The 26,754-nt window shown below is 36.3% G+C and overlaps 1 protein-coding gene across 1 annotated transcript; it reads left to right on the forward strand.

Moving 5' to 3' along the window:
* Positions 1-1,222: 1,222 nt before the first annotated feature.
* LOC137956965 (uncharacterized protein YML079W) lies at positions 1,223-11,197 on the forward strand. Its single transcript, XM_068804644.1, has 3 exons — positions 1,223-1,483; positions 10,343-10,464; positions 10,573-11,197. The coding sequence occupies exons 1-3, from the start codon at positions 1,357-1,359 to the stop codon at positions 10,894-10,896; spliced, it is 573 nt and encodes a 190-aa protein (XP_068660745.1). The 5' UTR covers positions 1,223-1,356; the 3' UTR covers positions 10,897-11,197.
* Positions 11,198-26,754: the final 15,557 nt, after the last annotated feature.

Below are 26,754 nucleotides of genomic sequence, written 5' to 3' on the forward strand. Positions count from 1 at the left end.
CTCTGCTATACTGCTTCAACATTAACTGTTGGACCTAATTGATAAGATCGTATTTCTATCATTGTTGTTATCTTTTCGGAAATCACAGAGGAAGTCTTTGCAAATCCATTGATAGTTGAGTTTAAGAGTGTGTGAACAAAGAGTAAAAATTTGTCTTCGCGTAGAGTCATGGAAGTTAGGAACCCAATTGATGACAAATGAACAACCATGAATATTTAGATAAAGCGAATCACTACAATCAAATTAGATGATAAGAACTATCATATGTGGGCTAAGATACCACTAACTATTAAAACATCTGTATGGGAGGCTAAAAAACTCCCTGTCAATTCCATTGTTGATGTACGCAATGGCTTTATCACATTGATCATTATTAGGTAATAAAATAAACAACAACTATCAAAGAAAATATTTTGTTATCAAATCCGCCTTCGGTAGGCGAAATGCTTTATTGTTGAAAGTTTTTTGTTGAAGAAAGTACTATTCCTTATCTCTTTAAGTGCACTTAAGCTTAAAATAGACATAAGTACATCCTTTGTCAAGTAAAAAAGGGTGACTTTTTATTTTTATTAATTTACAATAACAATAATAGAAATAAGGATGACATGTATTCTTATAAATAAACAAATTTTCAAATGAAGAAAAAGTTGGGTGCAAAGTCTGGCTGTAAATGGATCTGGACTTTAACCTAATCCGATCCAAATCCGGATGTGAAAATTAAGATATTTCATATGTTTTCTAGATATCTGGATCTGAAATAAAAGCTTTCGGATTGAGAATCGGAATACTAAGGTTCGGATCCGGAATCAAAACCGAACCCCTCTCTCAGTATCAGAACCGCTTTCTTTCTCCTCTACCATGACGACATCACTTCCTTACACTCCAGCACACCGACTCCATTCAAAGTCTCAAACAGGACAGCAAGTTGACTCTGTTCAAAGAATCAAACAAGACGTCACTTCTACGTCACGAGAAGTTATCAAAATAATTTTTTTGATTTAATTTTTTTTAAAATTCTATTTATTACAGGAATTCGGATCTGAAAATTATCCGAATGGATCGGATTCGAATATCCCAGTTCGGATAATTACCCGTTTTCCAGAAAACGTATTGGATCCGGAATTCCAGGATAAGGACGGGATCGTATCCGTTTATACCCCTCACTGCTGTCTACCGCCTCTCAAATTAAACGAAATAATCGAAATTTTACAGTAAAGCTCATAGTAAACGAAATGATCGAAATTTTACAGTCAAAGCTCGCACGGTCTGAATAATTCACCTGGACGCATCGGACTTCCATCGAACTCGATCTCGGCCTGCGCGTTTTCCTTGTCTGGAGGTCGGCAAAGACGTGGAATGGCGAAAAGAGCTTCAGAGGTTGCGGCGCTGTTGAATCTGATGCCTCATCCAGAAGGAGGATATTACTTCGAAAGTTTTAGGGATTCTTCCGTTAATCTCTCCAAATCTCAGCTTCCGTCACGTTGTAAGCAATTTAAGCGATACTGTTCATTTTTCTTGCTTATCTATCTAACGCATATGCGCATACTCCTTAAAAGCTCTACGCTAATGAAGTTTCTTGAGCTGAGATTTCCGTATCGGCCTTTCTGGGTCTTTTGTTCTGTTTGGATTTTCATCTGGCTGAGCGATCTTTTTTTCTTTGTCTTTGCCATCAATCTCTATTTATTATTTGTGGATCAGACATGCGATTTTGCCAGCAGTGCCAGCCGTTTATTATTATTGTTTGTTGTTGTTGTTGTTTTGAGCATTTTGGCGATGCTGTTATGATGCTCATTAGATTGTTTGCCGACTCTGCATTTGAATTCGGTTTAAGATTATTTTGTAACTTTATTGTGTGAATTTATTTCGATGCATGGGCGACGATATAAAGGTTTAGTTTTACATACACCCTGGCTTTTTACTCATAGTTAGAGGTTCAAGGCGGTACTTTTCATCCAGATTTAGGGGATATCTGTAGTTATTAGGGAATTTATATTTACTTCGTCTTGCATACCCATTCTGTTATTAATTCATGTTTACTTAGGAAGTCATACTTATGAACTATATATTTTAACGGGAAAAATTAGCAGTAGTTACAAGTCTGTGAATATGAATATATTGTCTGCAAAACCACTTAATGCACTAGAAGCATGAAGGTGAAAAAAGATCTGTCAATTTTTTATTTTTTTCATGCAGTCATTGCTGAAGAAAAAGTAAAGTCAGTTTGAAATCTAGAAATTGGAGCAGAGCACAGCTCCAATTGGCATTGTGATGCAAGAGATTACATATAATGAGCATTCTAAGAAACGTAGAGAAAGAGCATATAATTAAGTGAATCTAGAGAGGGAAGTGCCCACTAGAGCTGAAATTTAGTTGTTATATAGAATTTTCTTTGAGAGAGATTGAGTATAGTGCAATTGGAGATCACACCTATTTGGGCCTAATAGAGTCATGAATCTCTTTGTATTTTCTAGTAGGATTAGCTTAGTGAAATTTTCTTGAGTAAAAGTTCTTGGACGGTAATTACTACTAGGGCACATCGATTCAATGGCATTATAAGACAAAATACTCCTTTCTGAGGGTCAGTCTAGATTCTCTTCATGTTCAATATAACTAACTTTGCATGTTGCAAGGTAAACATAGAGTTTTCCTTCAATCCATGTATTGAGACATTTGGTATGTGACTAATGAAGGACCATTTGACCCACACAAGATCGTAAACGAATAAAAGAAACTATTGGAGTTTAGTGAACTCACCAAAGATGACCAAAAACAATTTAGAATAAACTTAGAAGCCACAAATCTTCTTCTATGTGCCTTAACACCTAACGAATTCATTAGAGTCTTCACATGTAAAATTGCCAAAGAAATTTGGGATAAACTAGTAGTAACTCATGAGGGTAATGAGAGAGTTAAAAACTCTAAGAGTTATCCTATTAGTTATCCAATATGATAAATTTAAAATAAGGTTGGGATAAACCGTAGCTGAAATGAGTTATAGGTTGGACATATAATAAACGAGCTTAACATTCTAGGGGAAAAATCTCTTTATATAGGAGGAATGATAAATTCCTCAAGGCTCTTCCCTTGTCATGAGATATGAGGAAGATTGTTATAAGAGAAAATGCTAACTTTAGGAAGGTGAACTTAGAAAAACCACTAGGTATTATATTAGCCTTTAAAAAGCAACATAGCATTGAAGGCCCAATTGACACCTAGTGAATTTAGTAGCACTAGTGAAGAAAGCTTAGGTGAAATTAGTTATATATCAAGGCAATTAAAAAAAATGTAGAGAAGGAAGAAGAATTTTAGAAGAGGCAACTATGAAAGTGAAAAAAGATAAATTTGTTAAAAAGATTTTATGAGTGTGAAAAGTCAGGGTATAGAAGACATTAATGTCTAAATCTCAAGAAGAACTCGCCATCTACAAGAAAAGATCAATGGAAAATAAAGGCCTCAAGTTGGGACGGCTCAATCCAAAAGAAGTGAGAATAATGTTGGACTAATGGCATTTGAAGATGATGATTTTACTACATCGAAAGTGGTAAATGGTTCCAAATATAAACTTGAATTTGAACAATTGAAAATTCAGGCAAAAACATGAATAAATATAAAGATAGAATTGATGCAAAAAAAATTAAAATAGTTAAATTAAAAAATGAGCTAGTTACACTGAGAGAAGAAAATGATAATCAAATTGCTAAAGCTTTATAGTAATAAGAATTGATAAATTCCTTAGCATGTGATAGATTAATGTGTGAAAAGAGATGCATTGAGCTAGATCAAAAGCTAAAAAATATCACACTCAAAAGAGTGTACCAAGGAGGTGCCAAAACGTGAAGAAAAGAACCTCACATAAACCACACACATGCCCCATATTAGATGTCAATTATGCAATCAAATAAAACATTATGCACGCATTTGTAAAATTAGGAACGGTTACCAAAGTTAAAGCCAACGATGGACTACCCAAAAATCAAAGGGTAGACAAATTTGGATACCCAAGGAAAATAGAATTGGTAATGGTTTCCCTAAGGAACCTATTTGATTGAGGCCTTGAAGGGATGATTCTTTCCTTCATTTATAGATGTCTCCAAGCGAAGATACCAAAGAACGTGTGGGTCCTAGATAGTGGGTGCTCAAGGTACATGACCAGTGATAAAAAGAAGTTTGTGGAACTAACACCAAAAGATGGAGGTCATGTAACTTTTGGAGACAATGGAAAAGGTACGATAAAAGTTATACAAGTAATTCTTTTATTTGAGATGCCTACTATGTTGAAGGGTTGGTGCATAACTTGTTTGGCATTAATTAGTATTGTGTCGAAGTACAAAGTTTGGTATTTGTAAAGATAGCATAGTAAGAATGAAAAAGGAGAAAGCTTGCTAGGAGGACATAGGAACAAAAATTTATATGTTGTCTACATATTTGAATTATCTCAACTACTACATTATATTTGGGTATTGATTTAGACGAATCTTGGTTGGCATAGGAGACTAGGACCTCTAGGAATGCACTTATTGGACAACTTAGCTAGAAAACGTTCGGTGGGAGGACTACCAAATCATAAATTTGTGAGAGAAAAAAAGTTGTGATGCATGCCAACTAGGGAGGCAACACAAAACTCTTCCAAATTCTAGAATGAAATCTCTACCACATAACTACTACAGGTACTTCACATGGATTTAGTTGGTCCCACTCGAATATCAAGCTTAAGTGAAAATCGCCATACCTTGGTAGCGGAAGATGATTATTACTTGGGTAAACTTCCTAGTCCATAAAGATGATGCCTTTCTATCTTTCTAAAACTTTGTGAAAGAATACAAAAAGAACAAGGATGTACCATTGTCAAAATTAGGAGTGATCATGAAGGAGAATTTGACGATTCCCTCTTTGAGAACTATTGCTCTCAGTATGATATAGGTCACACAAAATACGATCTTAATTGAGCTTCATGCACACAATTTACCTCAAAGATTTTGGGTTGAAGTTATAAATACGGTTAGTCATGTAGTTAACCAAGTATTAGGCCCATACACAAGAAAGCTGCCTAACATTAACTACTTTTGGACCTTTGGATGTAAAGTAGTCATTCTTAAGGAACCAAAGGATAAATTGGGTAAATTTAATTCATGGGCTGATGTAGGAATCTTTCTAGGTTATTCATCTCGTAATAAAGCTTATAGAGTCTATAACAAAACCACTACGAGAGTAGAGTATTTGGTACGTGTTGAATTTGTGGAGTTAGACTCACCAAAGTTAGCCCCAACTCCAATTGTGGATAATCAATTTGAGAAAACAAAGTCATCCCAAGGGGTCTCAAACTCAAGACCAAAACCTTGAGGAGAATTCACAAGAACTGAATAATCAAGGAGAAACTCCTATGTTGCCTAATGCTGAAGTTGGTACTAGAAGGACAACTCAAGAACATATGACAAATAGTGTTTTTGTTTCTCAAATAGAGCCCAAAACCTTTGCCAAAGCCGAAAATGATGAATTTTGGATTATGGCAGTGCAAGAGGAACTCAATCAGTTTGAAAAAAAATCAGGTTTGGACTTTTTCCTTAGACCTCAAAATGAACAAGTTATATGCACTAAATCGGTTTTTAGAAATAAGGCTGATGAATCCATTAGGATAGTGAGAAACAAAATTAGATTAGTTACCAAAAGATAAGACCAAGAGAAGGGAATGGAGGAAAACTTTGCACCGGTAGCTTGACTTGAAGTAATTAGAATTCTTCTAGCCTATGCTAGTCACAAAAAACAAATGGATGTAAGAGGTACCTCTCCAAGGCTTTGAGGATCCAAACAAATCAAACTATGCATATAAATTGCATAAAAAGCCTTATATGGTTTAAGTAAGCTCCTGGAACTTGGCATAAAAGACTTCAGTGAATATTTAGAACAAAATAACTGTAAGAGAGGAAGTGTAGATAAAACCTTATTTACTAGGAACCATGGACAAAAAATTGATAATTGTTCAAATATATATAGATGATGGCTGTGGTTCTACCAATATTTCCCTATGCGAAGAGTTTATTAAAATTCATGAAAAGTGAATTTGAGATGAATTTGATGGGTGAATTCACTTTCTTCTTTGGACATCAAGTGTTCCAAATAGAAAATGATATATTCATAAATTAGTTTGACACTAAGGGACTTAGTAAGAAGTTCAATATTAAAAAACATGAAACCAAGTATTGCATCTTTGAAATTAGACTGGGATGACTCAAGTGGACCCATAGATAAAAAATTATATAGAAGTAAGTGGGGCCATTGTTATATTTAATGCTACTAGACTAGTTACCAAAATTTCTACTTTTTGTGATTATGTGAGTGTCATTAGTTTGAGTAAAAATTTAATCTATTCTTGATCCAAACACATACACTTTAGACACCATTTCATTTGAGAATTGGTACAACCAAAGAGAGTTAGAATTAAATTTATTCCAATTGAAAAATAATTAGTTGACATTTTTAAAAAATTACTAGGAGTCTGTTGATTATTCTTGGAATTACGTAGGGAATTAGGCATGTGAAACCTGCCTCTATGTAGTCTTTGAATGAGATTTGAGTCCCATTTCTGGCAAATTTTCAATAAAATTATAGAACTGACACAAAGGTAGAAATTCAATTATCTTAATCAATTAAGACTCATAGACTCTTAATCATTTAAGATCGGGTAGAGAGGTTTAAAACCTCATTTGGCCTGATTAAATGGCATTTGCAATCTTTGTTAAAACCTCAAAGGCAACTCCTAGTCTCTTATTCCAGCTAAATCGGCCCCGTTGGAGGAAGATTGGAAAAGAAAACGAGTTGACTGTTCCTTCCAACAAAAACAGTAAGTTTTTATAACTATTCATCTCGGATTTGGAATCATTATGCAATTTTTGGGGTTGCTATTATAGTTTCAAATGATGAAAAGAATCGACTTCTATGCTCTTTTTTCACTGGTTTTACAATTGGGTTGTTTGGAACCATTGAGTTGACAACTACCATCTCTTTATGTTTTTAACTTTGATTGAAAATTTCCCCAAATTCTAGGTCGAAATACACAAATTGAGAAGTTATTACAACAACTTATTTTGCATATCCGTGGCCTTTAGCTAACATATGAGATCCAAGGATCAAAGAGTTGGATCCAGTTTTTGTACCACAAAGGAGAAAACTATATTTGAAAATTTCCATATAGGTAGAACTATTGTGCCAGCTACAGAGGTTGATAAGCATATTGCCAAAAAGAAATTGGGAGATTCAATATAATATTTGAGAATTACATCTCATTGCTCTCTTTGCCGAATCTAATCTACCCTACCTTAGTCAAAGCTTTTTACTCAAATTTAGATGTGGTAAAAGATTCAAAGTGGAAGCTGAAATCATATGTGAAAAGGCACCTCTATGCATGCACTTTGGAAGGTCTCAATGACATCATAGAAATACTCAATCAAAGGGAAAAGTGTGCATCCAAAAGATGGTTGGCCAACACTATCAGAAAGTTTACCAAGGAATATTGAAGAAGCAATTAGGTCTATTTTCAATCAACAAGGCAAAAATGCTTATTGTAGAAATTGAAGCTCTTGATATGAAAACCAGGGTCACCATGAAAATTGTCACCCACAGTATCAATGCAAGGAAAGTATCTCTCTCTTGTCTCACTATGGGAGATTTTTTGGCTATCGGCTCTTATTACCAAATTTCGCATCAATTATGGATTCTACATTATCAATTGCATGATGGAACAAATGAGGGGGATTAGCCTTCTTTTTGGACAAATTATTACCAAATTCCTTTTAGCCGCCCATGAAGTAAATGTCACTAGTGAAGCTCGGTGAGTTGAAGGTTAAGAAGGATGAAAATGGATAGGTTCAAAAAGCACAAAAGGAAAAGATACAAGACATTAACGCCTCATGTGATAAAGCAAGCAAGGAACAAGAAACTATGGTCACAGTTGATGAAACAAGTAATGTTAATGAGGAATACCATTCATATGAGTTTGAGAAGAAATGAAGAAGCCCCACAGGCCCCTGAAGCTGAAATAAGTAGTGTATAATGTCTAACAAGACTTAGACATAGCATGGAAGCACTTTGTCAAGATATAATACAGATGAAAGATGTGTTGTATCATGTGATTGCTTGTGTCAAGCATCTTCCTCCACTTCCACCTCAGCAACAGATTTTACATCTATCATCGTCCCATAGACCTAGGTTAGTGTCTTGACTTAAGTTGTTGGTGTGTACTCTTTTTTATCTTGTGATGTATGTTTTGTGCGTTAAATGGAATGCAATCTGTTTCCTTTCTTTTTTATGCTTCTATCTTTTATGCTTAAAATGTACTTCTCTCTTTGGATAAGAGATTGTTATAAATTTAATCTCTAGTTCTATTCTTCTCATTCCTTTTTAATGGATGACAAAAACAGGGAGAGAAATTGTCATAGATTAAGGGGAAGTACAACATGAACTTAGGGGGTCCTAAATTAAGGGGAGCACGAAATTAATTTATGGTTAGTTTCGTTTTTTTTTTTATTCACACAACTTAAGTTTTGTTATCATAACAATGGGAAAGATGTTTTGTTACCAAAACATTGGCTAATTAGTACTAACTTTGCAATAGCCTTTCAGAAATAGGAAAATGCAAACACGCCTTCAAGCAAATCATCAATTAGGTCTAAGAGAATAGCCACTCAGTCACTTCCAAAGCTTGTTTTTGCATCTATGAAGCTTTAGGACATGAGATTTTCAAAATAACCTCCAGAACAATTATGCCAATAAGTTTCAAAGGTTTTGAAAGTATTTTGTTTTTATAGAGTTTAAAAGTGATTTGAAACCCAAAACCAACTTTCCTGGAATCTTTTAGTTGATAAAGCAAAATGATAAGATTATCCTAGTCACATAAGTAGAATATGGTTTTCTGAAGTTGTCTTAATCGATTAAGAGCTATGGAGGCTTCATCATCGATTAAGACCCTCTTAGTTGATTGAGCCTTCATGGCTCTTAATTAATTAAGATAACTAAAATTTCAAAACATATGACTGTTGGAGTTCTTAATCGATGCTTAGCTTGTTCTTAATCTATTACGACTTTTTTGCATTTTTTGATACTATTCTCCAATATTCTAAAATGACTAATTTGACTTAGTAAATTTATAAATAGGGTGGGCACTATCTATGAGCTCACATTAAATTTTTTTTTTTTTTTTTTTGAAAAGGATGTGTATATATTAAACAAGAGAATTACAAAAATTACAAAGAGGGGAGCATGTCCCTGACAACCATGGATTGTAGGGTAGCTCCATTTTTAGCAAGCGCATCGGCTGCCAAATTTGCGGATCTCGGAATGTGAGACCAAATACAAGATAATAAAGAACCGCTTTCAATAATCTCCCAAAAAATGTCCCAATGACGCCACGGGGGAGGGGATGCATGCTCGCACCAACCAATGACCACCTTCGAATCCCCTTCGATATGGAAAGGGCCGGAGCACTTATCTCAAAAAACTCAAAGCCCATTGAGGAGGCCGTGAAGCTCTGCCGAGGTAGAGTCTGAGATACCTAGAGGGCTGACTTATGAATAAAGCTGGTTACCTAGGTGATCCGAGATAACCCCGTCAAACCCTGAGAGTCCAGGGTTACCAAAAGAAGAAGCCAATTCCTTTTGTTTTGAAAAGACAAATCTCATACATCAATTTTCCTACTCTTTCAACTTCTCTTCAAATTCATTCACCCACCTTAGTACTTCTAGCTTCATTTCTTTTGCAAATTCATGCTCAAAGGTTTGGAGGTTGGATTTTCCCTCAAGGTGTGGATTTGCAAGTTGTAACTTTCTTTGTTTTTCTTTTTGTATTTTTTTGTGAATATCTAGAACCTTCAATATAGAAGGTTGGCTATATGGATCTGTGAATTTAGAAAGGGAAGTTCTCACTTGAGCCCCAATCTAATTATTGTATGGAAATCTCCTTGGGGGATCACACTTGATCGGGCCAACAACGCTAACTTAAACATGGCTATTGGTGCTGTTGTGCCAAAATTAGTAGTTTTCGTTGATTTTTTCTTTGGAAAATAATTAATTAAACCTTAATATTTGTATCCGGTGAGGTTATGACACCAATCCCCTTCGAAAATTCTGGAGCCTGGACATGCTTCTGGAGTCCATTTGTAAATTGTAATTGGTTGTGGAGAATTTAGAGAATGCTTTTCCATCATGTGTCTGGCTTTGTTCCCTCACTGATTAGTCAGAAATTGCTTATCAGTTAATCTATTACTGGTTGATTTCTGCTTGGTTACTTAATGAAACGTTGTTCTCTCTTGATTGACCTTTTTGTTTTTGCTTGTAATTAACTACTTCTACAGACAAGGTGGATCGTCCAGTCAGCACGGCCATCTACTTCTTGCTTCCATCCGGGAGTGTCTCACACCTCCATCGTATTCCGTGTGCAGAAACCTGGCATTTCTATGCTGGAGAACCTCTTACAGTTCAGAAACTCATTCTCTTATGTAGCATGATTTCATTGTAGGAAAAAAGGAGTCAATATTTGACAGACATGCTGACTTATTTACTCCCATTACTTGACGCTTACCAGGTGTTTGAGCTGCACGAAGACGGACAGATTAAGTTTACTGTTTTGGGTATTGATTTAGACGCTGGACAGCGCCCGCAATACACAGTCCCACCAAATGTATGGTTTGGATCATTCCCTACCAAAGATATCGAATCATACTCTTCTAATGGAAGTTCACTTGTCCTAGCTCCAAGAAGGGAATCTGAGAACCATTACTCCCTAGTTGGTTGCACCTGCGCTCCAGCTTTCCAGTTTGAAGACTTCGAGTTGGCAAAGCGTGCAGAGGTCATTGCTTCAGCCCCAAGTGCAGAGGCTTTCATAAATTACCTTGCGCTGCCCGACTGATTGTAGCCTGTTTTTCTTGCACATCGTTGTAACCGTAATTTTAAAATATGGCCACCTAAAATTACTGCATTTCAGTCTAGATGTCATAATATAAAATGTTAGCAAAATCTTAAAAAAATAAGCTGATAAGAGACGGATGCAGCTAGCTTTTACTATAGTGAAAAACACTAGGGAAGTTTACTTTTTTAATTTACTTTCATGGTTTCCACTTTGAATGAGGATAATGATGTAATTTACTTATATCTAGATCTCTGCATAAATAAGAGAAGTGGAACAAAAAGGAGCATGCTGTTTTTCAGTCTTTCACGGTTTTTGGTATCTCTGTTTCTTTTTCATGTGTCTTACTCTAATTTTGTTCTCTCTTCTCTCCTTCAGTGCACATGTTTCAAACTCTCAAGTTCTCATTGTATAAGAGCTGGGTCCGGATGTCCGGATCCGTGGATGAGAAGCTGTAGAATTTTAGCTCGGTGTCAGGGAGTGCATGAGAAAGTTTACTAGGTTCTTCCGTCAAGTTTCTACTAAGTGTTTGGTTCGATGTGAGGGAGTGCATGAGAAAGTTTACTAGGCTCTTCTGTCAAGTTTCTAATAAGTGTTTGGCTTGATGTATGGGAGTGCATGAGTAAGTTTACTAGGTTACTCTGTCAAGTTTCTAGTATGTGTTTGGGTTGATGTGAGGGAGTGCATGAGAAAGATTACTAGGTTCTTTCCTTCAACTTTCTACTAAGTGTTTGGCTTGATGTGAGGGAGTGCACGAGAAAGTTTACTAGGTTCTTTCGTCAAGTTTTTACTAATTGTTTGGCTGGGGGGGAGGGCACTAGGTTCTTTTGTCGTGTTTGGCTTGGGCGGGGGGGAAGAGGGCACGAGAAAGTTTACTAGGTTCTTTTGTCAAGTTTTTACCAAGTGTTTGCCATGGGGGGGAGGGCTCGAGAAAGTTTACTAGGTTCTTTTGTCAAGTTTTTACTAAAGTGTTTGGATTGGTGGGGGGAGGAGGGCTCGAGAAAGTTTACTAGGTTCTTTTGTCAAGTTTTTACTAAGTGTTTGGCTTGGGGGGGGAGGTTCTTTCGTCAAGTTTCTACTAAGTGTTTGGCTTGGGGGGGGGGGGGGGGGGGAGTCCACATTGAACTTGAATTGAAGTATTGGGTATTAGTATAGACGAGTTCAAGTGGCTGAAAAACAGATTCCAGTGTTAGTACCCCCGAATGAATAATATGATATAAAGAAGAGAATGAGTAACCTTTTATAATATACTTAAATAGAAATATACCGAAACATATAATTAACCAAAATAAACGTAGTTACTACACTTATAAGTGATTTAACGTGTAGTATTAAAATAATTATATTATATTATATAATGATTATAATTTATTATAAATTAAAAAATAATTACATGTGACTAGAATAAATTATACAAAATTAATAAAAAAATTAAAAATTATTTTGTAATAGCATAAGATATAGTTTAACCTTAAAACTCACTATTTTAATACAAAAAAATACATAATAAATAAATAAATATATTAATTTATCAATAACATAATATATATTTTACATATTATTAATTAATAATATATTAAAAACTGAAAAATTAATGGTTTAATTAATTGGATAATTAAACCAATTATGACGATGTTTTAATTTTTCATAACTTAGGAAAAATTAAACATCGTCTTCGTCTTCTTTAGCGGTGGGCCAGCGGGCCAACGGGCTACTACAACATAGGTGACGCTCCGACGGTACGCCGAGAGGGAGAAAAGAGGGAGGCTGAGGGAGAAGAGAAACTGGGAGGCCGAGAGGCTTTGTGCTCTGCGACGGAGATTGAGAGGGAGAGGGGAGGGAAGTCGAGAGGAGGGAGGAAGGCCGGGGGGGGGGGGGGGGGAAGAGAGGGAGGCCGAGAGGCTCTATGACAGAGGGTCGGCCTCCCATGCTCTATGATGGAGGTCGAGAGGGAGCAGAGAGATCGAAGAAGAGAGGAAGAAGATGGGGCGAAAAATCATCGGGAGACGAAGGCCGAGGGAGTGCATGTGAAAGTTTACTAAGTTCTTCTGTCAAGTTTTTGGTAAGTGTTTGTGCGCTTGGATTTAGCTGTTAATTTTAATCGAAGTTAGCTGATGAAGTAGAACGCTCTGTCAAGCATATGTACCAAGCTTAAATTTCCAGGTGCTCTCCCTTAGTGTGTGTCGAGATCCCTACGTGCCTCTAGTTTCTACGTGTACGAGTATTGATACAGTTTGTGCGAGCTTTTAGGGTTCATGTTGATGTTGTCGAGGAAAGAAGAAGGTTTTTCAGCCACATTGGCAGTCTTGGGCAATGTCTTGAGACTGCATGCGAGTGCATGGTCTCTTGGGTTAACCAAGGCTCATCTAATTTGTCTTGACCAGGTGGCTGGAAGTAGTGTGATTGTATATCTGGTAGTAGACTCGGATAAGTCTCATGGAAAAGATGGGGTGGGGTTGTGGGGGAATAGGTTTATGTACTCTTGTGTCGATTTTTAAAGTTTTTTTAGTGGGCTACCTGATTTTTCCTTTTTAAATTTTTATTTGCGAATTAATTTGATATTAAAGTTCAATGCAAATAAGAGCAATGACACAATCAATACTAAGATTTATAATGATTCACAACTCAAACTTAGGTTGCAGTATCTACTCTCAAAGTGTTTGCACTTTGGACTTGAATCCACAAACTTAAAGCCAAACAACACATATAATTCAAAGATCATAAAAGCCAATTATAGCTTCGCCCTCTTAAGGAATTTTTACAAAAGCACACAAGGCTATATAAGTCTAGGTCCACTAAGGAATTTTATAGCAGTAAATTACACCAAATAAACCTAGACTTATAAAAAGGTTTTCAACAAATAATAGGTTACACAAGCCTAGACCTATAAGGGGATTTTAGAAACTCAATCCATAACTACAAATGACTTTCATGAAGAAGCGAGTTGAGGTTTTTCTATTGTCTACACAAAGCTTGACTTAGGACATACAAATATTACTTACAATTTAACTTACACATAAAATACTTGACTTTAAAAGTTGAAGCTCATAAGAAAACTCAAAATTGGTTCTTGAATTGGGCGCCCTTTTCAAAGTAGTTCACTATGAATTTGATTTGAAATTAAATGCACACAATTAGTAATCTGAACATATGAACATTTAAGTTATTCATGATGAGCACTAAAAAGGTGATTTGAAACTAAAAAAGTTATAGTTCAGCTATGTTCATCCCAAGATCCTTATTGAGATAATTCTGATGATAATGAATATTTGAGTTACTCATGATGTGTACTAAGTATGTTTTGCAATGCAAGGCCCCAAAGGAAATTTCTGTGTCCTTACCCATCTACCAATCAAGGATCAAGCTAATAACTCATACAAAAACGAAAGTAAACAACTCATGCCAAAAAGTACATCAGTTGCCTAGCATAGCAACTTTGTTCAACTGAACAAGAGAGCTCCACCCAACAAGCAAGGTAAGTCCATAAGATTGGATGAAGTAAAGCAATCCATCCATTTAGCCGAGACAACGAAAAGGTTAGGAAAGCAAAGTCGTCTGATCATACTACTATCGACAGGATGATCCATGCAAATAGGCTAGAAGGAGAGTAAGAAAGAAACCCAACTGCTTACTTGTCTCGGTCCTACTGTGCATTACTAAAGACCTTGTTGAGCATATAACTCAGCCACCTATGCATGTGAATAAGCCCTCTTACCATAAGTGGTTGAGGAAAGACACACTAGTTATTAACTGGTTCATTAATAGTACTGAGAAACATGTGGCAAACAATTTGGTGCACCTACAAAAGCCAAAGCAATTTGGGCCACATGTTTTGAATTATATTCTACCCTAGACAGTCTGCAAAAGATTTATGACATTTTTTAGGAGATGTGCAACACAAAGTGTAAAGACAATCTCATGGGTACTTTGCCAAATTCAGAGAGCTGCTATAAGAGTAGAAGGTTATACAACCATATACAGTTGATGTTCTCACACACGAAAAGTAGAGGGAAGACCTGGTCTCAGCTATATGCCTTGCTAATTTACCACCCTACTTAGATATTGCCAAGTCACTTGTACGTACCTTTGCTACAAAACCTTCTTTTAATGATGTATGTGCAACCATGCAGCGGATTCCAATTAAGGAGTCCAATAGTCAACCAGAAAAAAGTGGAAAACTTAGCTATGTTCTCCCAAGCGAGAGGGAACAATGGTTTTGGTAGAGGTAAAGAAAGAGGTAGAAAGATGCCTAGAGAAGGAAGAGGTAGAGGTGGGAATGCTCCTACCTCTAACATTGGTTATCTACAAAGGAAGTGTACCTTTTTTGGACTCAACAATCATCTAGTTGAAAATTGTTGGAACATACATGGGAAACCATCTTACTTCAAGGTTAATCAAGCATCAACCACTACTACATTTACCAATAGTGGATCACCCTTAAATTCCTCCAGAGGAAGAATGACTCTATCAAAAGAGGATCATGAATTGTTTCAGAAGTTTAAAAGTATGATAATTGCTCCCCAAAGCAATACAACTGCCATAGTTGTTACTAATGGTATGTGTTCCTTTCTTTCATACTCTAGAAATTCACCATGGATCATTGAATGACGAGCCTCTGAGCACCTCACATGTAAAATAGAAAATTTGTCCTCTATGACACCATGGACTTTAGATTGTTTTGTCCCCATTGCAGATGGATCACAAACTAGGATTCAAGGTATCGGTACTTCCACCATTTCACCATCGTTTTCACTTTCTAATGTCTTGTTTGTCCCTTAATTTCCATTGAGTCTTATGTCGATGAGTCAATTGACCAAAAGACTAAACTTTTCTGTTACTTTTTTCCTTCTCATTATGTGTTTCAGGATTGTTGAATTTAGGATCCCATGTAACAAGTAATAGCTAGAGAGAGAAGAGTTAAAGAGTTACAAGAAGAAGAGAGGAAGAGGAGAAGGGGAGAAGAGGATCGAGTGAGAGAGATTGGTTGAGAGAAAGAGAGAGAGAGAGAGAGAGAGAGAGAGAGAGAGAGAGAGAGAGGATTAGGGTTAAGTCACATACCTAATCCTCCCCATTTCTGTTTAATTTAGAACCCCATGCTTGAAACCTCGAGCAAGATGAGAGAGGGAGAAGAGAGAGGAGAGAGAAGAAAAGAAAAGACCAAAGAGAGAGGGAGAGCTTGATAGAGAGGAGAGAGGAGAAAAGGGAAAAGAAAGACTTTAGGCTAGGAGAGATTCTTCTACGAATTTGAGAAGAGGAGAGCTTGATTGAAGGCTTCAACCAAGACCCATATTCATACTATTTCCATGACATATTTAGGGAAACTCCTCAATCAATTATGATTAGCTAAATTACTTCAATCAAAGGAAGATCAATCAAATTACATTAATCAAGGAAGATTGCCAAATCTTCCACCTCATGTGATGAGGATTCCACCTTGTGTGATGACTCATCAAACCACCTCATGTGGTAACTCATCATGCCACCTCGTATGTGCATGGTAGTTTTGGACCCACCATCTAACACCCCCCCTCAAGTTAGGGGTGAGAAAACATCGTAGATGCCCAACTTGCCATAAATGGTGGATAAGATTTTATGAGTGATTGATTTGGTGAGAATGTCTGCAACTTGCCCTTGTGAGGAAATATGTTTGAGAGATAATATGCTGGCTTGGAATTTCTCTTGTATAAAGTGACAATCCACCTTAATGTGCTTTGTTCTCTCATGGAAGATCCATAGGAGCTTCTATATAGAATCCCAGTTCAGTGAGAAGGGACCTGATCCATAGAAGTTCACTAACTGTGTATGTCATAGCCCAATATTCTACTTCTGTACTGGACCTTGCAACTACATTCTGCTTCTTGCTTCTCTATGTAACCAAGTTCCCTCCAACCATTGTATAATATCCCAAAGTAGATTTTCTATCATTCTGGGATCCGGTCCAATCTACATTTGAGAACCTTTCTATTTTGAAGTGACCATAGTTCTTATAGAAAAACCTCTTCTTGGAGCTCCTTTCAAGTATCACAATATTATTTCTAGTGCTTGCCAATGACTAAGTTGTGGTTGTGCATGTATTGACTCACCATACTTAGTGCATATGATATATCTGGCCTTGTTACACAGAGAAAAATGATTTTCCCCACAAGTCTTTGATAATTTTCTATATCCACATCTTCTCCAGTGCCTATAGATAATTTTGTATTTGAATCCATAAGGGTTTCTGCTGGTCTATACCCCATCATTCCTGTCTCCTCTAGTAGATCAAGGACATACTTCCTTTGCGATAGTAAAATCCCAATTTTGGATTGTAGTACTTCAATACCCGTAAAGTATTTAAGTAGTACATGATCTTTGGTCTTGAACTCTTCACATATCTTTTCCTTGGTTTTCTGAATGCCCTTGAGATCACTTCCAGTTAAGACAATATCATCAACATAGACGACCAAAAGTACTTTCCCTTTATGTGTGTCTTTAAGAAACACGGAGTGATCTATGGAACATCTGTGAAATCAGGCCTGTATCAGTGCTTGGCTAAATTTATCAAACCATGCACGAGGAGACTGTTTAAGACAATAGAGGGATTTCTTCAATCAACATACCAACTCCCCCTCAACCAAAAATCTAGGTGGTTGTGGCATATAGATTTCTTCCTTTATATCCCCATTGAGGAAAACATTTTCATATCAAGTTGGTAGACCGACCAAGAAGAATTAGCAATAAGAGATAATAAGATATGTACCAAGTTCAATTTAGCCACCGAAGGGAATTTTTCCTCATAATCAATCCCATAGCACTGAGTATAGCCTTCGACAATGAGGCGGGCCTTAAGGTGAGAAACTGACCCATCCAGATTGTGTTTAACCGTATAGACTCACTTACAATTGACATGTTTTTTGCCTCGTGGAAGAGGAACTAGAGCCCACGTCTATTTCTCATAAAGTGCCTGCACTTCTTCTTCCAATGCCGCCTTCCACCCTAGATGTCTTAGAGACTCTTGACAGGACTATGGGACATAGAAGGAGGAGGTAGACGAAAGAAACTGACAACATGAAGAAGATAAGCGATGGTGAGATACAAAATTGGATATGAGGTGAGAAGTAGAGGGCCTAGTGCATGCTTTGGCTTCTTTCCTTAAGGTGACGGGTCGAGTATCATATTGTGGTACAAAAAGAATAGGAGGCGATGGACTTACCTCAATGGTATCTACAAACTCCGCAGGTGTGGTGTTAGCCAGTGTTTTAGGGGGTTGAACAGTTTCTACAGCATGGAGCACAAACGCTCGAGGAGAGGCTGGTACAGAGGAGAGACCTGGAGGAGCATTTTTGGAGTAGAATGAAGAGTCTTTGAAAAAATTTATATCCATATACACAAGTAACCTTTGGAGAGTAGGAGTGTAGAAAACATAACCCTTTTGCATGCGAGAGTATCCTAAGAAGATACACTTGACAGATTTTGGATCAAGTTTACTACGCTGTGGGTAGGTAATATGAACAAAGCATGTACATCCGAAGACTTTGAAGGGAAGCAAAAAAGGATCACCATGTGGAAACAATAAGAAATATGGGGATTTATGACTGAGAATGGAAGATGGTAGCCTATTTATAAGAAAGTGTGCAGTAAGGATGACATCAGCCAATAAAAGTATAGTACTTTCATGGTATACAATAAGTCGTGAGCTACCTCAAGAAGATGACGTTTCTTCCATTTTGCTACACCGTTCTGTTGAGGGGTGTAGACACAAGATGTTTAATGGATAATGCCATTCTTTTGAAAAAAAATACTCAAAAGCATAAGTGATAAATTCTTTGGCATTATCAAACCTAAGTACTTTTAGTTTTTTACTAAACTAAGTGACCACAATAGCAAAAAAGGATTTAAAAATTGATGGTATTTCATATCGCTCTTTAAAGAGAAATAGCCATGTGGTACGAGTAAAATCATCAATAAAGGTAATAAAGTACTTAACTTGAGAAATGTTTGAGACACTCAAGGGTCCCCATGCATATGTGTGAATCAACGAAAAAGGAGCAAGACTTTTAAATTTAGATTGAGGAGAGTATGTGGCTCTCTGGTGATTGCTCAATTGACACACATCAAATTTTAAACTTGACATATCCTTAAAGGTAGGAAAAAGAAGATGAAGAGATTGTGCGGTTGGATGTCCCAACCGATTGTGGCATAGACTTGTTGTAGTGTGCATGGTTGAGATGGTAATTATTTGAGGCACATCTAGGTATTAGAGCCCCTCTTGTTCATGGCTTCCACCAATCACTTGTTTTCTTGTAAGATCTTAAAATATTCAGGAAGTGGATGAGAAGGTGATAGAGCAATTGAAATGTTGTGTAAGTTGACTAATAGATAAAAGATTCAAGGGAAAGGTAGAAACAAAAAGAATATCTATGAGCGACAGTGATGGCATAATAGAAGTGGATCCTTTCCTGAGACCTTTAGTTTGGAAGCCATTAGTTATGGTAACAAATTTATCTGAGAGACAAAGAAAGACAGAGTAGAGTAGATTTTTGTTACCTGTGAGATGCTCGGAGACCCCTGAGTCAATTATCCAAGATGAAGAGGAGGAAGTGGCAAAGAGCATACCTGAAGCGGTGGTGGCAGTAGAAGTTGAGGAGGAACTTGAAGGAGAGACCATCAAAGTTTTCATTTTCTGGAATAAGTCATACTCAATATTGGTAAGAGTTTTCTTTTCTGTTGTTGGGGCAAACTTGTCCTCCTTTGTACCACTTGTTAAGGTTTCATTAGTCTTGGCAATTTCTGGCGTGCCATGGATTTTCAAAACTTGATCGATAGTATGACCATATTTCCCACAACGGGTGCATTCCTTGCCTTCTATTCTGGAGGAACCATTCATTCCACCTCTTCCTCATCCTCCTCTATAATTTCTTCCACAGCCTCGGCCGTGGTCGGTTGATGTTCCCCTATTCCTGGAGCACATAGTGGATGATACTTCAATGGGAGAAGGGGAAGAGGAGTCTAGAATGCGAAGTAATGTGGCACATACATCATCAAAGGTGGGAATAGCAGAGTCATAAGGACTCGATTTTTAGAAACCTTGAGATATGGCTTAATATTTGCTAGACAAGTGGCAGTGGCTAAGGCTTCCTTCTGCTTGTCTTGGATAGAGACATCAGTGGAGTTAGGCTGAGCTAGCTTCCATTCTAGAAGAAGGCCACTGAATCTAGCCAAATATTCAAGGATATTTTCTCCTAGTTTAATATTGAACATTAGGAATTAGATGCTCTAATTCCAAACTAATGAGAGCATTAATAATAATCGCGGAAGAAAAGTAAAACAAGCACGAAAATACAACAAGATTTGTACAGGCTCGCCTCAAGGTGAGACTACGTCCTATTTTTCATCACTGTTGTAATCCACTATAAAGATGAAATAGTTTAGGAGAGAAATAGAATATACTTACAGGTGTTTTCTCTAACCTCTCTCAGGCCACAACTCAAGATGCTCCTCGAATGATAATAAAGCCCTAATAGCGGCACCCCTAAATATAAAGGAAATCCCAAAACTATCCTTAGTGAAGCATCAATCAATATATCATGGATCTGGCGAGGGCTCCCTGCCCCTCCTTCCAACCCCCACGACGACCTTATCGTGAAGTTCAACCCGTGTACCGACTCAGCATAAGGCATTAATTAGGCTCCACAACTTAACACATAATGTTGGAAGGTGGGCTCTAGCCCACACAACCAAGGAAGGCCAATATATCTAAGAGTATTATAAGATGGGCCACACAACCAAGAAAGTCCCACAAGATGGGCCCAGGCCCATAAGAAGTAGGACCCACCATGATTACCACGAGTTGGCATCCTTATCACATAAGTTGGAAGATAAAAAAGGACTCACAAAGGCATGTTTATCTTATGGTCACATCCTAGAAGAGTTCTAGTTTGAGTTATGTTTGTCTTTTATCTACATTGAGACATTTATTTATGCCAAGACTTATCTTTAAGTGTTAGAGTTTTGGTGTAATTGGGACAAAGGTAGTTTTATTGTAATTGGACTCTACTACCTTCCTCTATTATAAATAGAGGTTCATGTACTCTGATTATAATAAGTTAATAAAGTAAATAAAGTATTTCTATTTTTCATAAATTCAACATGGTATCAGAGCAAGATCTGTGAGTTGACTTGGTCAACCCATAGAGATAATGAGATCCTTTTCTCTAAACCCTAAACCCTAAACCCTAAGTCTAGGTTCATAGTTTTTTTTTCCAGTCCCTACACCCATAGTTTGCTTTGTGTTTTTCACATTTATAATGAGCTTTTCATATTGCAAAATATATATTTAAGGAAATACATTTGAGTCTACTTTCTAAATAAAAAATATTTTTTCCAATCAGAGTTATCTACTGAGAGATATCGATATTTGAATGAGCGAAGGTCAAATTGCAAAAGAGGCTCGAGCAGCAGCAGCAACAGAAAATTTCAACTTTTGAGGTATTTTATGCTGTCAATTAAGAGAATTTATATGAAGAATTATATATATATAAATAAATATCTATAAGTTTAGTTTCTTACCTATTCAACCAGTTATAGATTTGAGTTCTTTATAAGGAGATATTGATCTTGGAAGATTCAATGGTCATTATGAAAAAAAGGAGAAACAATGCTTAGTTCGGCCAGATGACCGAGACAAAAATTTATCAGGTTATTTATCTTCTGATAATTATATTTTATGAAGATAAATTATACTTGGATTAAATGTATTTAAGTCTAGTTTCAGATAGAGAAAATTTCATGTCAATCTGATCTATATTTAAAGATATATTCGCATTGGAAGAATCTAAGGTCATGTTGGTATTCTGTAGGTGTCCCATATCTGTTTGGACATCTCAAGGTGGTTCACATTATTGGCCACATTCTCCTCCATGCTATTTATCAACCAAATAATCACCAATGTATCATTATTCAACCACTTAATATAGGAATTGTCCTCCTCATCAATAAGTGGACCTGGTTTGGTGAGATGTCCTAGGGGGTCCCGTGTAATGAAAAACTTTCTAACCGATTGTGACAAACTCAAGTAATTAGATAGCCCTCTCAAGGGTATAGTCATCTTGAGAAGATCACTCTTATTCCCCATGTGATCTTTAGCCAATAGGAATGAAACCAAAAAAAATTATATAAAATTGTAACACGAGAGTCAACAACTGAATAAGACTTATAAGACTTGGCAAGTCTGAACCGTGTGTTAATGTTCCTCGGATATGGGTAATGGAAGCACCTTGAACCAACCTTGAACAAGACAATAAGGGAACCAAAATATAAACCAACCCAAGAGAAGGAAAACCAACTTGGGAAGGAGAGGAGAGCTAACCAACTCGGGTTGAAACAACTTGGGAAAGAGAGGAGAGCTAACCCAAAAAACAAAACGTGATCTTTGCATAAACTAATCAACCACTAAACAAGGAAAGTATATATCGGTCAAGATCAACAACAGGTAAATCATGTAATTGCTTTCTCACTAAGGGAAGAATATTCATCAAGAAATCAAATCAAGGAAGATCTTCCTTTAATCAACCACTTCCAAAAATAAAATAGGAAACCTTCCTTTAGAGTCTTAGGTTCCATTTTCACAAAGGCTATTGTAACAAAATCACTCATAGATACCTACTCCAAGCTAGAAATATTTGATGTTTTCTCCTCAACTTGAAGGAGAGTGTTGAAGTAGCTTGAGTGGTATTCTAAGTAATTATGAGAGTGAGTGGCATACGCTATAATTAGTGGTTAGTTTAAATGTTCTTTTTAATTTTTATGTATTAGAGCATCCGTGCCCCACTTATATAAATAATAAAGAGAGGGGGAGGAGCTAAAATGTGTACTCTCTCTTAACCCCTAAAGTTTCTTTCATCAACTTGTGCTTTGCCTTGTCTTATAACCTCTTCTTCTTCTCAAACCAAATTATCCAGGGATTTAACACTATAATTCAATAATGTTGGTAACAAACATTTGAGACTAATTATATATTGTGGCAGAAGTTTAAATAGAGTTCTAAAATCATTCAAAAGTCTACATACCTACTATTCAAATAATATTTGTTCTAAAACTTTAGTAGAACATGCTGTTTGGATGGCTTTGGACCGATTAGTCCATGTTCACAAAATACTTCTTTCTTATCTTCTAAGCATTTGGCTTAATTGGCTTGGTCATTTGGTCTCTCGATAGACAGTTCCAAACATTTTTCCCTCTTCTATTAATCCATATATATTTGTTTTATTGGCTGGCCATCATAAGTTTACTTTTTTTTATTTTCTTTTAGGGTGACAGAAAGGGCAATCAGATCGGCCGACCATTCATTGATGTCTTCATTTTTATGCATTTGTGTGTCTAGTCATTCAGATATACAACTAAAAATAGATTTTTTTCAAGCCTTTAAATGGAATTGTAGTAATCCTCAAGCTGATCACTATTGCTGAAATCAGCATATGTAGACGAAGAGGAAATATTTGACAATTCAAACATTATGACTTACACAAAGAACATTTTTTTTCAGAAAAAAGTACCTTTAGGTTATCTTAGGAGGAAAAAGACAAGAATTTATCAAAACTAACAAATATTTTAAGATATGGAATGCAAAATCATGTAATATCAACTGATCAAATTCAGTAGTAACAAGCAATTTTTTTGATTTTTTGTGTTGTTTTTTGAGATTTGAAACCAGAATTCTAATCACTCAGTAACCAATGGTGATTAAAATGTGGAAAATGAATTAGGTTCTGATAAGAAAGTAATAAAAATGAACTATAACTAATGATTACTTTCCAAAACTATTCTTCAAACCCTAACTTAGGGTTTTAACAACTTAATTGAGCAGCCACACCTTCAACAAACCAGAACTTAAGGAGAGCTTAAAGAAGACTTTTAGCATTCTTAAGGAGGAACTTTTGGCATAAAAATTAGATAAAACAAACAAGGAATGGAGGGAAATCATGCACATGACAAAAAAGGTGATTTCAACCATTCAATATAAAGAAAAAAATGAATTTTGAGAGGGATAAATAGGCTTGAGTAAAATCAACTTTATGACTATCAAAAACTTGAATTTACTCCCTTCTAACTTGAAACATATGGTGAAAATTATCTTATTAAGGAGAGAACTTGTTCAATTGACATCAACCTTTTGTTTCTCTTCAAACTAGCCAAACCCTATGTTGCTTGAAGGCCGAATTGAGTTTCCTTTCCACTAGACTTTCACACTCAGCCTTATGTTTCAGAAAGTCAGACTTGGGATTACAGGGTTATGTAGATGCAAAAATAGTTGGAGGCATTGATGGCAGGAAGAGTACCACTAGATATGTATGCACATTGGGTGGTACAGCAGTTAGTTGTCTCTAATTTGCATAAGATAATTGTTATTTCCACTAATGAGGTCGAATATGTCTTCGTGACCGAAGTGAGCAAAGAGATGGTATGGTTGCAGTTTTTCTTGGAAGAATTAGGTCTCAAGCCTGGGAAGAATGTGTTGTATTGTGACAATCAGAGTGTTATTCATTTAGCGAAGAACTATGTTTATCATGCCAGAACAAAGCACATACAGGTGTATTATCACTTCATTAGATTAGCTCTTGAGGATGGAGTATTAGCACTTGAGAAGAATCAAGGAAGTCAAAATCCGTATGATATGTTGATAAAGATTGTTATGATTGAGAACCTGAAGTTATGTGCAACTTCAGTTGGACTTCTCTCTGAGGATTGAGAAGATGTTGCCACTGTAGAGGAGATATTGATGATGAATTAGCCTCGACGTGGGAGATTTTTAAGTTGTGGAGCTTAATCAACGCCTTACACTGAGATGGTCCACGATATATCGATTGTTATTTCATTAAGGGCAGTTTGGGGATTTCAGTCTTGTATTATGATTGCCCTAGTTTTCTCTTTATATTTGGGGTGCCATTATTAGGGTTTTATCATCGGAGAAGGATCTTGATTTGCGGCCCCAGAGAGGTTAGAGAAAAACACCTGTAAGTGTATGTGATTTCTCTTGTAAACTATTTCATCTTCATAGTAAATTACTGTAGCAACAAAAGACAGAATGTAGTCTCACCTTGAGGCGAACCTGTATAAATCTTGTGTGTTTTTTTGTGCTTGCTTTTCTTTTCTTCCACTATTATTATTATTGATCTTGCTAGTTTGGAATCAGGGCTTCTAATTCCAAACTCTATAAATTCTCCGTGATTTTCTTTTCACTTCTCTTATTTCTCTCTCAAAACCCAAGTGAAATTTGATTGTTGAGAAGTCTTCTTTCATGTTTCTTTTTTTCTATCCATCCAGGGTAACCACAAGACCATGCCAAACATCGTAATAGCAACTTGGTCTATAGTTTCCAAGTTTTGTGAATGAATCAGTGGAATATCTTGCTTCCCCTTGGATCTAATCTCCCTTACTCTTTTTTCTTCCCCATCCTCACTTCCTTCACTATCACTTCTCTCTTCTTCCTCCTCTCCTTCGCTTTTGTTGAATTTCATTAAAAGATAAATACTTCATTGACTTGATGATAATTTGAGTAAAATGAGCCTCTATTTATAATAGTGGAAATAAGTAGAACATAATTACAATTAAAATACCCTTATCCCAATTACACACAAAGTTAAAACACTAAAAGATAAGTCCTAGAATAATTGAACAACTGGACATAAACAGAAGACTAACATAACTAAAACACTTTTAATTGAGACTCTTCTGTGAGACTCTTGTAAGACTCCACCATATTAATTTTAGCTCTATGAGATTTCTTATCGTGAGAGTCATATAAGACTCTTCCATATCTTCTATTCAACACTCCCCCTCAAGCTGGACTTTATAACTTCGGCTTGTAATGAAAAGATTATTGGTCTTCAATCTTCTTTGGCTAAATTTTTTTCATAGATGTTAAATCTTCATTATTTTTTCTCCCCATTTCGTGATTATTTTGGTCGCAAATAAATTACCACGACATGTGGAACAAGATACCTCTTTCTTGTACTTCTTCTTCTACTCCCCTCCCCCCTCCTCAAGTTGGGTAGAAAAGGACATAGAGACCCAGCTTGGACAAAACACAATGTGGGAGAAGAAAATCACGCCTAGCTGTACGACAAAGCTCTATATACCAGCCAAAATGGTCATAGTCTGAAACACACTCCACTGAATTTTAAAGGCAAAAAAAGAGCCCGACTTTAGGGCTTAACAAAGAGATTACTCACTTTTTAAGGGAATCTCAAATACAAATCACCTCTTGGGTGAAGAACAAAATACTTGACTCAAACTGGATGTTGGGCACACTCCGATACTTTTTAGGTAATGGGTCTAGGCATTACTCTAAAGTGATGAAAACAAAAGAAGATAAATTGAAAAAATACTAAAGAAAAACAACTTTAATCGGAAGGAAGCAACTATACAACTCTCAAACTTCCAAACGAATCTAGAATATAATCTTTAAAAAAATCCTAGGGAGGACTATAGTGCTAGAACTTAATAAATTTGACCAAGTATAAGTATTTTTGCGGGTGACCACAATTTTTGGAGTTGAAGATTCGTAAGCTACACAACCAAGTAAAAAAAACACAAAACTTAAAAAAAACATCAAAGTAGGAATTTTTTACATTTTGAACGAACACATCAGGGAGTGATTAATTCTGGAAAAAAATTCTAATTAGAAGAAAATTATGGCTAAAAAACTAGGATTCTAGGAGAAAAGAAAATTCAATTCACACCCATCCATGAAGAGATAATAGGAGACACAATAGGAAAAAAAATAGATTTTTGGCAGAATTGACCTTTAGTTCTTCTTATATCAATGTCTCCCACAATATAAATCAGAATCACAAACCATTTGCTGCTTAATAAACTAGAGTC

Source organism: Aristolochia californica, unplaced genomic scaffold (assembly GCF_029961685.1).
Source record: "Aristolochia californica isolate CCGP_79_NKW_82.1479 unplaced genomic scaffold, dmAriCali1.0.hap1 SCAF_2, whole genome shotgun sequence".
NCBI lineage: Eukaryota > Viridiplantae > Streptophyta > Magnoliopsida > Piperales > Aristolochiaceae > Aristolochia > Aristolochia californica.

Bases quoted from the DNA above. Each gene is read 5' to 3' on its own strand.
- LOC137956965 (XM_068804644.1), top strand. From the start codon at position 1,357: ATGGCGAAAAGAGCTTCAGAGGTTGCGGCGCTGTTGAATCTGATGCCT. The intron at 1,484-10,342 runs GTAAGCAATTTA...CTACTTCTACAG, and splicing joins ATCTCAGCTTCCGTCACGTT to ACAAGGTGGATCGTCCAGTC. The intron at 10,465-10,572 runs GTTCAGAAACTC...GACGCTTACCAG, and splicing joins ATGCTGGAGAACCTCTTACA to GTGTTTGAGCTGCACGAAGA.